General features: G+C 45.7%; 1 protein-coding gene across 1 annotated transcript in view; it reads right to left on the minus strand.

Moving 5' to 3' along the window:
• Nucleotides 1–4,534: 4,534 nt before the first annotated feature.
• ZNF618 (zinc finger protein 618) overlaps nucleotides 4,535–13,700 on the minus strand; it is a 78,857-nt gene continuing 69,691 nt past the window's right edge. The window contains exons 13-14 of the mRNA XM_011950096.1: nucleotides 6,725–6,826; nucleotides 4,535–6,066 (exon numbers count right to left, since the gene is read on the minus strand). Coding sequence (XP_011805486.1) covers nucleotides 4,550–6,066; nucleotides 6,725–6,826 — 1,619 coding nt within the window. The 3' untranslated portion in view covers nucleotides 4,535–4,549. The remainder of the gene's footprint in view (nucleotides 6,067–6,724; nucleotides 6,827–13,700) is intronic.

Genomic DNA, 13,700 nt, shown 5'->3' on the forward strand with positions numbered 1-13,700 from the left:
CCTGAAAAGGCAAAACTAGGAGGGGAACGTTAAGAGGGAAAACACCGTATCATTGGTTCACCATAACTGGCCTAGCAAACATTAGCCACAGTGAAAGGGAGGGGCCGCCTCCTTCCCAGTTCTTCCACTGGCCCAGCTGGACACAGGGGCTGGAGCAGGGCTGGCGGGGATAGGAGCTCCCACCTACTGGCTCCAGGGGATGGCTGGACCTTACTTAGTCTCTTGTTCTGTCTAAATCATCGGCCTTGTTAGGAGCCCTCCTTAAGATGCATCCCAGAGATAGAGGCATTGCCGCTGTTCCCAAGGCGAGAGCAAAGCTATGAACTTGGGGTAGCTCACTGGGACACCTCCTCTTCCAGCACATCCCATCACGATGACAAGACGAGGGGAGTGTCCCCAATGGAGCCATCTGAGCCTGCTCCAGCCACATCCCATCTTCATTTCAAACCTTCCCGATGACCCTGTGGCCCCCAGAGAGCATGTGCTATATCCCCAATGTCTCTCCAGGAGCCCACTCTTCAAGGAGTCCAGCTCAACTTCAGGCGAAGCAGGTGGCCTTGCTCAAAAATAGGGGACTCCTAAAGGCAGAGGTTCAGCCTCACAGTGGAAACACGCCTTGTAGATTTTTCCTCTGGTGTTTCTTTGAAAGTGCAGGAGACAAAGGGTCAAACTGAAAGAGAGGACTCTTACCAGCCTACACAGCCGGTGGCTTCCTCGAATCCTGGAGACCCACGGCTTCTCATCTGTGTCACTGCACTGCCCTCCTGTCCTTGCCAGGAACCCTGGTACCCTTCTCCCAGCCAAAAACCAATCCCCAGGTGTCAAGTGTGAAGCTGCCAAGCACGATGGTGGCGAAGCTTCCTCGCTGGTGATTCGGCAGGTGGCCTCTGTGCGGCGAACCCCCAGAGATGAAGTGCAGGCAGTTCTGCTCAGGTGGCATGCGTTTTGTTTCCTGGTTACTAAATGCCATTAGAGGGAGGCCTGGCTGGCTGAGCCAGGCATCGGGAAGTGGAGAACTCTACCAGTTTCCACCCATGGCCTGGATGGTACCACTGCTCTTGATGGACCTGAGATTCCTCGGGTTACTCCACTCCGAGGCACCACCCACAACGCTGCGGTTCTTAGCTTGGGCTTTGTTGGTGAAGCAAACTGACCTCAGATGAGGGGGAAAAACTTGCCAGGTGGAGGTGTGTTTTCTCTACCTCCCCCCTTGGGTCCATGTATGTCAAAACAAAGGCCATTTCTGTCCTGGGGACCATATGGCTCGAGGCGAGTTGTCTCCACATCAGCAGGCCGCCACCTTAGGCTGCTAAGAATATGGTACAAAGGGCCTAACTTCCTGGTTCCAGATACCCCAAAGGCCTGTGATGGAAAATCTACAGTGGCACCAGAACTGGGAGGCAGATGACAAAATCCTTCCCAAAGTGAAGGTCAGGCTGGACACTGGGAGATGAACTGGAAGAGCCTGTCTCAATCCTTTGGCTGAACTAGAATTTGGTGAGGTGGATATTGCTGGAGATAAAGGGGCCAGTGGCTGGATCAGTGAGATCTTTGGGTTTTATTAAGCTGTTAGTTGCAGCAGGATGTGCACTCTGAGAACAGCCTGTCTGAGAAGAGGGCACCTTGGTACAGCCTTTCCTGTTGGTGACACCAGTTTCCGGAGGGAACCAGAGGTTGCAAGAGATAAATGATCATCTGCTATCTTGTTATCTAACTGGACAAGGCAGCCCAGCGGACAGCTTTCTGAGTACCTAGTGGCATTCACATCAAACCTGCAGAGGCAAGCCAGCCCCCAAGTATTGAACTGAGGTGAAAAGAAGGGAAAGGGAGGTAACAACCTATGATCAAATCTCTTCCCGGAGGACAGACATCCCATGCTTCAAAGAGGAGAATGCTGAGTCCTCTAAATGCACATCTGGGCTTAGTCCGATGGCTTTCCCAGAAAGTGAAATGCCTATTTTATAATCAACTGGCCCAATAATGGGGCACCACCAGCACATCTTTGCTCCAAGTAGAGGGAGGATGGGCTCCCAGGCTCTGCTCTCACCTACCACACAAACTGGGCAGCTCCTATCCTTGTGTGGGTCAAAGTGCTGGTCACGGTCCCTTCCCCAGCAGTCAAGCAAGGCTAGGGGGACCTTTTGCTGTAGGCATCTGTCGATCATCAGCGATGCTGAGCCACCTTCCAGAACACCTTCAAAGGCCCAACTGAGAAGTCTGCTATGTTTCTTTCCATATTCCCTAGGAAGTGACATGAGGCTCCTGTCTGGATTTCTCTCCGTACTTGCTCCAGTGTGGATGGCAGCTCTTCTCTGATAGTGGGTTCAGCCTCCCAGTTGGAAATGTTGTGGAGGGAATACCTAGAAATTCTCCAGGAGAGGAAATGGCACGGTAGTTCCTGAGACCACGGCTTGCTGGAGCAAACGTGGAAATGGCCCACTTTGATCCATTTCAGTGTGTCCAAGACTCGAGGGGAGAGCTGGGTGAGTTCTCATGAGGCGAAGTGTGCAGGCTTGGCTCCCAAACACTACGCTCCAGGTCCATGATCCTAACCCTTCATGAGGTTTGCAATCAACTTTACTCCCTGCTCCCGTCATGGACCCAGGGGGAGAGGGCTGTGGTACAGTGCTTTTTGTAGTCGAGGTATCTCACAGTTGAGTAATGCTTTATTATCGGGAAGGGGTGGAGTTGACTTAGCCAACCCCAAGATGACAGAAGGTGCCTCTGCAAACAGCCTCCTGCCATGATGGTCATTCTCAGCCTGAAGCCTTAGTGTAACCACCCCATCCCATGGCTAAGAGTCACCAGGGGAGTGAGACCACCAGCATGTTATTCACTGAAAGGTGTGGTGGGGGTGCAGCACTGATGTGTGACAGAACCACCTCTTGTGAAGGGAATGGGGTGTCACCCTTGGCATCTGAACTGTGTGTGTAGAACCTAATTTGCTCACGGCTAGGGGAACAGGAGAGAAAAGCCTGAAGACATCTTTCACAGCATCGAGTCGAACATGGCCGAACGCCATCCACCCTCGGAACATCAACTGTTGGGGCCACAAGGCACCATGCTCACCGCCGTCCGGGAAGGAAGTCGGAGGTGTGAGTGGGGACCCCGGCTTCCGGGAGCCCCGGGGACTCCTGGGAAGTGAGGAGAGGCTGTGGCAGGTCTGAGGTGTGGTAGATGTGACTACGGGTTGACTTCGGAGTCCCTGTGGACTGCCAGGGTTGGGGAGGGGGTGAGTAGTGTGATGCACACTGGGTACCACGCACACTGACACTCAGTACCACGCAAAGCGGACCAGGAGGGCAGCTCTGGCGCTTACATTCAGAACTCCCAAACCACTGCTTCCCCTACGGCCACCAAACCCCGCAGCTGTGGAACCCATGACTCCTCCCCAACCCCTGGTCTCCAAACAGCACAGCCAAGAACCCGGTCTTGGCCGTTTGAATATGTGAAAACTGAACTGTACAGGGAAGGCCAAGAAAGACCGTAGGATACTGAGTATATCACTGAGATGAGCTAGTTTACAGTGTGACTTGAGGAATAAAACGGGCAAGTAAAAAAACAAAACTCCAAAACGTAAGTTATAGACATTCAGTGCCTCCTAGCAGAGTCTAAATCAAATCTGAAGAAACAAAATGAACCCCCAAACAAGGTAAAAACTGCTAAAATGTTAGGGAGAGAAATTATTAGGGAGTGGAGACTGTATCTATACTTCTCTGAAAAATGTCTTTTTCTCCTCTCTTATATTAAAAAGCAAAATGTCAGCTTTATACTCTTTAAGTCTCCTTTCCTGATTTGGGGAGATAGATAGGTGTGTTTCTAAGGCAGCTGCCCCGGGACACCCAAGGGGTATCTCAAAGGCAGCAGCTCAATGCCCTGAAGGTGAACGAGAAACAAAGTCCAGTGCAGAAACCGTCCATCTGATGCAGTGTGGAGAGTCCACAGCAGAGCAGCCGAGGGTGTGTGGGGGGTGCACAATGGGATCAGGAGGGTGGGAGGGCTGGGAGGGGGTCGAGGGAAAAGGGGGACCGGGGTGAAGGACAGAGAGCGTCAAGTCACTTCAGATCTCAGCTGCCTGAACATTTCACATCAGCTTTCTGCCAATCTGCACACCTGAAAGCGGAGTCTTCTAAAGCCCCCTTACTGAGAAAAGGAGGTGAAACATCTCCCTCTTTCCCAATCGCTCAGCTTTCCTGACATGCCCAGTTCAACGCACACCCGTCCGAGAACAGGCATGTGTACACGCACCAGGGTCGTGTGTGTGCGTGTGCGTGTGTGTGTGTGCGAAGTTTCTCTGGCCATGCAGATGAGCAGAGACACTCCCACACCCCCACAACCACAGCACGTGTTCAGACACGTGCACACACGTGTGGCTGTGTACACACACGCGCACACACACATATAAAAAAAAGCACTTAAGTTTCCAGGGGGCATTTATAATGAGGTCCACAGTGTTTAGAACTTAAATTCCTTTTGTTTGTGACAGTGTTGTGTGTTTTTTTTCTAATGTTATCTTCTCTTTTTCTTTTTTTTTCCCCGAAGTCAAGTCTTAAAGCATGTTGGATTTCAGAAACATGAGTTTATTCATATCTTCTGGACTGAGCAGCCGCCTCCGTTTGATTAGAAGCGCTTGTTCACACATATTTACACACCCGCTTCTGGCACCCACGGCCGGAACCGCCAGGAGCCAGAAGGCGAGCTTGGCGAGTTTTGTGTGCTTTTGGGTAACGCACGACCAGTACTGGAAGAGATCAGGGGTAGCCTGGAACAGGGGCTCCTGCAGGTAATCGTACACTTCATTTTTGCCCAGCCGATCATCTTCCTGAGCTGCGGGGTTCTCGCCGGTGGCAGAGCGGGGTTTCTTGGCAGCGGGCTCGAAGTCAGCCTCCTCGGCCCAGGACTCCTTCACCTCGTTGATGAGCTCACAGACCTTGCCTATGATCTCCTCGTGCTGGTAGGGCGGCACAGGCCGCAGCTTCTGCTGTGGGTCCAGGATCATGGCCACCTTGTGGGCCGAGTGCACCTTGAAGTTCTCTTTGAGCGCCTCCAGGAAGAGGTGGCAGAGCTTGCTGACAGTGCCTGCGTCATTGGCCTTGGCCGTGAACAGCTTCTCCAGCCTGACGTAGGTGGGCAGCACGAGCTGCAGGGTGGGCTGGCTCTCATTGCTCAGCTCGATGACTGCCTGCTTCACCGGCGTCAGGATGGCTGCCAGGTTGCTGAGCAGGTGCTTGTTGAGGCTCTGGATGAGGTTCATCTTCTTGGCCCGGCTGTAGAACTCGCAGATCTGCTCGTAGCGCTCGTGCACCAGCAACAGTGAGTCCGTCACCGAGTTCCAGCAGGGCGGTGGCGACGTCTCCTCCAGCGACCCGAAGGTCTCCTTGGCCAGGCCCGTGGAGCCCGCCAGGTCCTCACACACGTTGAGCAGCTCGATGACCTCGTGCATGCTGCGGGCCTGCAGCGTCCGCTTGCTCAGCACGCTCTGCACCACCGAGTTCAAGGCACAGGCTGAGCAGCGAAGGCACATACCAGCCTTGGAGAAGGCGGACGTGCTCACCCGGCAATCCGTCACATACACTGTCCTGATCTCCGACATCACAAACTCCGACAGCACGTTCTGCACCCAGTGGTGCACAAGGTCGCCACTGTCGCGAATGTCCGCACCCTTCACACCCAGCACGTAGCTCTTGATGTGGTTGCCCTCGGCCTGGTAGGCCGTGAGGATGTAGCAGGAGTCAGGGCCGACACTCTGGGAGTGACAGGTGACACCGATGCCTAGGCAGGCATTGCTGCCCAAGGCACAGGTCACTTTCACCTTCACCTGGTTGTACATGCGTGGCAGGTGCTTCAGTGCCAGCGTGTTGAAGTTGCCCAGGATTTCAGTGACTGAGAAGGCCCCATAGCGGGCACCACTGTCTACTAAGGTCTGGGCCAACTTCAGGAACTCCTTCCCGCTGACCACGCTCAGTGCACCTAGGTCGGCGCACATGACCCTCAACAGCCGCTCTGCAATGTTCTGCCGCTCCTTTTCGGGGATCATGCTGTTGGGTGTTAAACCACTGGTAGTGGCTGGCAGAGGACACAAAGAGAGATGGGATTAATTCTGGCATTCAAGGCTGCTTGGAGTGGCAGTAGCCTAATACTCGAAACATCTAGCATTGGGAATGGCAAATAGATTTCCTCTTGCACACACATTGGTGATGCTGGCTGCCTTTAATATGTGATGGTCTCACAGGGATAAAGTTATATGATTGATTAGTAAGGCCTGCCATGGGCATGGGAATAGAATATAGTGGTATGTATGTAACATAATTGTGGTCTATGTCATTCACCTAGACCTTTGAAGCCAACTAATCTAATTTCTTCCTCAATATAGGAATCTCCTCTAATATGGGGAATCTTTAGGAAATAAAATACATGAGATCATCATGTCAGGAAAAAGCAACCAGCAGAAATTGTGGAGAGGTGGGTTCTAGTTCTGATTCTGGCACAAACTGGTGCTTTCTGATCACACACAAAAGTCACCTCCTCTCCCTGGGCCTCCTTCTGCCCATCCCCTGAGTTAAGAACTCCTGCAAACAAGGTCTTAGGTGTAAAAGTGCTTTGGAAACTATCACGCACCATCTTACAACATCACAGGAAGCACAAATGGTGGGAATGGGGGGCAGAGAGGAACAACGGGAGCATAAGGGGACCCTCAGGTCCAGCCCTGCTTGGGGAGACCTACTGTTATTGGCGCTGTTCCTCTGGACCTGAGGTTTCCACTTCTCTTCTACAACAGCAGGTGGCGATCGGGACTGGTTGGAGGCAATGTTGTTTTCATTGTCAGCTGTGGGCACAAAGGGGACAGTGTGTAACCTGGAAGGGTAAGAGGCCTGTTGATGAACAAGACGAGAACTAGAGTGTGGTGGGTAACAGCAGAACGTGGCCACTGGGACTCAGGCTTGGTTTAAAATCATGGCTCCTCCTTAGACAACTATCTATGCTTGCAAAGCCTCATTTTCATCATTTGGAAAAACTAAGGTAATCATATGGACATTACACTATTGCTGATAGGACTAACAAGAGCGAATCCAGGAAGAGCTGAGCATAGTGTGTGGTATGGAGCAAACTCTCTGGAAACGGGAAGCACTGGATCCCAAGCCTGGCTGGGAACCCCACACCTACTCCCTGCACACAACCTCAGAGTTCTAGCTGATATGGAGGGAAGGGAGTACTGGTCACATCCCCTAAGTGGCCAAAAACTCCTCATGCTCTCTCACTTCCTCAAAGTTTGCATTTTTAAAGTATATTTACTAGAAATTTTATTAAATGAACAAAACAAAACCAAAGCCATGTGTGACACAAAGTACCAAATTATCAACCCCTCACTGTGAGACATGGAAACTGAAGCTCAGATATAAGAAAAGATCACAGAGAAAACAGCAGCAGGTCTGGGACAAAATCCCAGGTTCCCAGTTCCTGGATGTGTCCTCCACATACTTCTCCAGTTTTTGTTAATTGCACATATGCAGTTGTATCCAGTTAAAAGTAATTGGTATAGGTCTATTCTCCTGGATGCATGGTTACTCCTTGACATGTTTATGGGATCATTTCTGAATAGGACATGGTCTGAGTCACATTCTTGTCACTACACATGGCCATATGTACTTCTATCATATACGATATACCACAGCTTGCTTAACCACACTCCCAAGTCCCAGGTTTCTGGTTCTGCTGTGTTCAATATTACTGTTCTGCTATGAGCCTGGCTGCCTAATGTGATCCGGTGATGTAATAACCCAGCAACATAAAGGATTCCATACCATGACCAAGTGGGATTTACTCCAGGAATACAGTTGATCAAACATACAAAAATAAATGTAATACACCATGCTAATGGAGTAAAGGACAAAAATCACATGGGCATCTTAATAGATGCAGAAAAAGCATTTGACAAAATCTAACACCCTTTTCATAATAAAAACACTCAATGAACTAGGAATCGAAGCGAAGTTTTCCAACCTAATAAAGAGCATCTACCAAAACCCCACAGCTAACATCATGCTTACTGAGGAAACACTGAAAGTTTTTTCCGTAAGATCAGGAACAAGGTGAGAACATTCACTTTCACTCTCATTTCTTCTATTCAACATGTAGAGTCATGTCGGACATATATTCTGAGAAATGTGTTGTTAGGAGACTTTGTCATTGCGCAAACATCATAAAGTGTACTTACACCAACCCAGATGGTATATCCTATCATACACCTAGGTTACACGGTATAGCCTACTGCTTCTAGGCTACGAACCTGTACAGTGTGTTACTGTACTGAATACTTCAGGCAACTGTACCACAGTGGTAAATATTTGTGTATCTGAACATAAAAAAGGTATAGTAAAGATAGGATATTATAGTTTTATGGGACCACTGTCACATATGCAATGCATTATGTACATCACGTGGTGCATGACTGTATTAGAAATTCTAGCTAGAACAATTAGGTAAAAAAAAAAAAAAAATCCAGATTGGAATGGAAGAAGTGAAATGATCTCTAACTGCAGATGACATGATTGTGTATATAGAAAATCTTATGGAATCCACATACATACAAAACAATTAGAACTAATAAACGATTTCAGCAAGGGTGCAGGATACAAGATCAATATATAAAACAAAACGACAGTTTTCTGTACTAGTGATAAACATTCCAAAAGCTGAGTTAAGAAAACAATTCCATTTATAATAGCTTTGAAAATAATTACTTAAGATTAAATTTTAAAAAGTATAAGAATTGAACACTGAAAACTAAAACACTGTTGAAATAACTCAAGTAAGACCTAAGTAAATGAAAAGATATTCCATGTTCATGGACTGGAAGACTTACTGTTAAAATATTAACTCTTTCAGTCCATGAACATGGAATGTCCCAACTCATCTAGATTAAACACAATCCTTATCAAAATCCATATTGTTGTTGTTTTTCTGCAAAAACTGACAAGCTGATCCTGAAATTCATACGGAAATGTAAGAGATACAGAATAGCCAAAACAATTTAGAAAAAGGACAAAGTATACTGGAGGAATATACTTCCTGATTTCCAAACTACTACAATGCTATAGTAATTAAGACAGTATAATACTGGCACAGGAGAGACATACAGATCAATGGAATACAACTGGAAATACAGAAATAAACACCTACATCTATGGTCAACTGAGTTTTCACAAGGTTATCAGGACAATTCAATGGGGGAAAATAATGGTCTTTTCAACAAAGGGCGCTGGGACAACTAGATACCCACATGTAAAAGAATGAAATTGGACTCCCGCCTCCCACACATATAAAAATAAACTCAAAATGGAATACAGACCTAAATGTAAGAGCTAAAACTATAAAATTCTTAGAGGTTTATAAGGAAACATATGAACTGATTAAGTCTTTGTGATCTTAGGTTAGATAGTGGTTTCTTGATACCACTGCCTGGATATGGCACCAAAAGCACAGAGAAAAATAGATGAAAGGATTTCAAAATGAAAAACTTTTATACTTTGAAGGACATCAAGAAAGTAAAAAGACAAGACACAGAATGGGAAAGATATTTGCAAATAATCTATAGGGATCTTGTGTCTAGAATATATAAAGAACTCTCACAACTCAATAATAAAAGGATACAAAAAAACAATTAAAAATGGGCAAAGGCTGTTCACTAATATCATATACCTAGAAAACCCTCAAGACTCATCTAAAAAGCTCCTAGAACTGATAAATGAATTCAGTAAAGTTTCAGGATACAAAATCAATGTACACAAATCAGTAGCACTGCTATACACCAGCAGTGACCAAGTTGAGAACTAAATCAAGAATTCAACCCCTTTTACAAAAGCTGCCAAACAAAACAAAACAAAACAACAACAAAAAAACAATTTAGGAATACACTTAACCAAGGAGGTGAAAGACCTCTACAGGGAAAACTACTAAACACTGCGGAAAGAAATCACAGATGACACAGACAAATAGAAACACATCCCGTGCTCATGGATGGGTAGAATCAATATTGTGAAAATGACCATACTGCCAAAAGCATCTACAAATTCAATGTGATTCCCATCAAAACAACATCATTATTCTTCACAGAACTAGAAAAAACAATCCTAAAATTTATATGGAACCAAAATAGAGCTCGCACAGACAAAGCAAAGCTAAGAAAAAAGAACGAATCTGGGGACAACACATTACCGGACTTCAAACTAAACTACAAGGCTATAGTCACCAAAACAGCATAGTACTGGCATAAAAATAGGCACATAGACCAGTAGAACAGAATAGAGAATCCAGAAATAAAGCCAAATACAGCCAACTGATCTTCGACAAAGCAAACAAAAACATAAAGTGGGGAAAGGACACCCTATTCAACAAATGGTGCTGGGATAATTGGCTAGCCACATGCAGAAGAATAACACTGGATCCTCATCTCTCATCTTACACAAAAAATCAACCCAAGATGGATCAAAGACTTAAATCTAAGGCCCGAAACCACAAAAATTCTAGAACATCAGAAAACCGCTTCTAGACATTGGCTTGGGCAAAGACTTCATGACCAAGAACACAAAAGCAAATGCACAAAAAACAAAGATGGACAGATGGGACTTAAACACAAAAGCTTCTGCACAGCAAAAGAAACAATCAGCAGAGTAAACAGATAACCCATAGACTGGGATAAAATCTTTGCAAATGCATCTGACAAAGGACTAATATCCAGAATCTATGAGGAATTCAAAAAAATCAGCAAGAAAAAAATAAACAATTCCATCAAAAAGTGGCCTAAGGATATGAATAATTCTCAAAAGAAGATAAATGAATGACCAACAAACATAGGAAAAAAAGCTCAACATCACTAATTATCAGGGATATGCAAATCAAAGCCACAGTGCAGTACCACCTTACTCCTGCAAGAATGGCCATAACTTAAAAATCAAAAAATAATAGATGTTGGCAGGGATGTGGTGGAAAGGGAACACTTTTACTTGCACAACCACTATGGAAAACAGTATGGAGGTTCCTTAAAGACCTAAAAGTAGATCTACCATTTCATCCAGCAATCCCATTACTGGGTATATCTTCTTTGGAGAAATGTCTATTCAGATCCTTTGCCAATGTGGTCAATGAGCACAGGAACAGATGGTCAACATTATTAGCTGTCAGAAAAATGTAAATCAAAACCACAATGAAATGCCATTTCACATGCACTAGGATGGCTATTATCAAGAAGGAAGATGATAAAAGATGTAGACAGGGATATAGAGAAATTAGAATCTTCATACATTGCTGGTAGAAATGTAAAAATGGTGCAGCTACTTTAGGAAACAATCTGGCAATTCCTCACAGGATTAAACAGAATTACCTTACAGCTCAGTATCTCCACTTTCAGGTATATACCCAAGAGAGTTAAAAACATGTGTCTACACATGTACATGACTTGTACATGAATGTTCACAGCAGCATGATTCATAGTAGCCCCAAACTGGAGATCTAAATGACCATCAGTTGGTGAATGGATAAACAAATTGTGATATATTTAGACAATGAAATACAACTCAGCAAAATAAAGGAATTATTGATAACACAGAACATGGACAAACCTCAAAAGTATACTGAGTGAAAGAAGTTAGACACAAGAGGCTAAATACCGTAGAACTCCATATGTAATAAAATCCACTAAAGGCAAAACTACAATGAAAGAAAGCAGGTGTTAGTTGCCAGTAGCTAGGGTAGGAGAAAAGGAATGACTGCAAAGAGGCATGAAGAAACTTTCTGGGTTGATGGTAACATTATTTTTATATTTTAGAGACAGGGTCTTGCTCTGTCACCCCAGGCTGGAGTGCAGTGGCACCATCATAGCTCACTGCAGCCTCAATCTTCCAGGCTCAAGTGGTCCTCCCACCTGAGCCTCCTAAGTAGCTGGGACTACAGGGGCATGCTACCATGCATGGCTAATTTTTAAATCTTCAGCAGAGACAGTGTTGCTATGGTGACCAGGGCCGGTCTCAAAACTCCTGGCCTCAAGCAATCTTCCTGCCTCAGCTTCCCAAAGTGTTGGGATTACAGGTGTGAACCACTGCGCCAGCTCCACATTTTTTTAATTTTAATTTTTTTATTTTTTTAGAGACAGGGTCATGCTTTGTTGTCCCTGTGCAGGGACTGATCTCAAATTCCTGGCATCAAGCAATCCTCCCTCCTTAGCTTCCCAACGTGTTGGGATTACAGGCGTGGGCCACCATGCCCAGCCAATGTGATATATTTTGATTGTGATGGTAGTTAAACAACAGCATACATTTGTCCAAACCAATCAAACTGTACTCTTCAAACTGGGAAATTTTATTTGTCCAGTAAATTATATCTCTGTAAATCTGATTTTAAAATAAACTGTAAAGAAACCTATGAAGTTGGTAACAGCGATTAGCTTTGAATAGTGACATTACGGCTGATTCTTTATTTTCTAACCTCTCTGCATTTTCCCAATGCAGAGAATGCATTTCTTTTCATAGACAGACTTTACATTCACAAAGGCGAAACACAATTTCCCATGAAAACAAGTAGCCTTTCTTACTTTCTCTACTACAGTGCAGGGATGTGAAAACGCTGGATCTGAACCCAGTTCTGCCATGGTGTGACACTGAATTTGCTACTTCAATTCTCTGGGTCTCAGTTTTCTCTCTTCCATCCAAAGTGCTAGGGCAGCGTAAGCTGCAGGAATGACTCTTACTCTCTGCCCTTCCGTAGGACTTAGAATTGAGATTCTTCAACTTGTATTAAATAACAATGTAAAATATTGGTTGATTTTAGACTTTTTCTTCTCCATATGCCACAGGTAGCACTCCTGACACAAATGAGTTAAAAGCTCTGTGAAAGGCTTGATTTATAGCTTGAGATGAAAATAAGGTTTCTTCAGTGTGGCTATCCTGTGTGTCCTCCCGCTCCCGCCACATGCACATTTGTAAAGTGCTGGATGCAAAGCTGGAATAAAGGTTGCTTCCCAGAGAGAGACCACTGCAGGCAGGAGAAAGTGGGTATTTCTGACAGGGATGGAAAAAGAGGCATCTGTGGTTGTCGGGTCTTAGAATGTGCCACGGCCCTTGATACTCTACATCTGTCATCTCTGGAACCCTCAACACAGCCCTGCTGAGAACACCAGTAAACCCACTTCACAGACAGAAGAACTGAAGTCCAGGGAGGTGAAGTGGCTCAAAGGGATTAGAAACCAGGCGTGGTGCTAGGCACAGTGGCCTACGTCTGTAATCCCAGTGCTTTGTGGGGCTGAGGTGGGCAGATCACTTGAGGACAGGAGTTCAAGACCAGCCTGGCCAACATGGCAAAACCGTCTCTACTAAAACTACAAAAATTAGCTGGGTGTGGTGGTGCACGCCTGTAATCCCAGCTACTAGGGAGGTTGAGGCACAAGAATCGCTTGAGTCCAGAAGGTGGAGGTTGCAGGTATACAGCTGAGATTGTGCCACTGTGCTCCAGCCTGGGCGACAGAGCAAGACTCTGTCTCAAAGAAAAAACAAAAAAACAAAAACAAAAACAAAAACAAAACAAAGAAACAAGAAAGAAAGAAACCAGGAAAGACAGAAAGAAACCAGGAAAGAAAGACAGAAAGAAACCAGGAAAGAAAGAAAGAAAAGAAAGAAAAGAAAAGAGAAAAGAAAAGAAAAGAAAAGAAA

This window comes from Colobus angolensis, unplaced genomic scaffold (assembly GCF_000951035.1).
Source record: "Colobus angolensis palliatus isolate OR3802 unplaced genomic scaffold, Cang.pa_1.0 Scaffold301, whole genome shotgun sequence".
NCBI lineage: Eukaryota > Metazoa > Chordata > Mammalia > Primates > Cercopithecidae > Colobus > Colobus angolensis.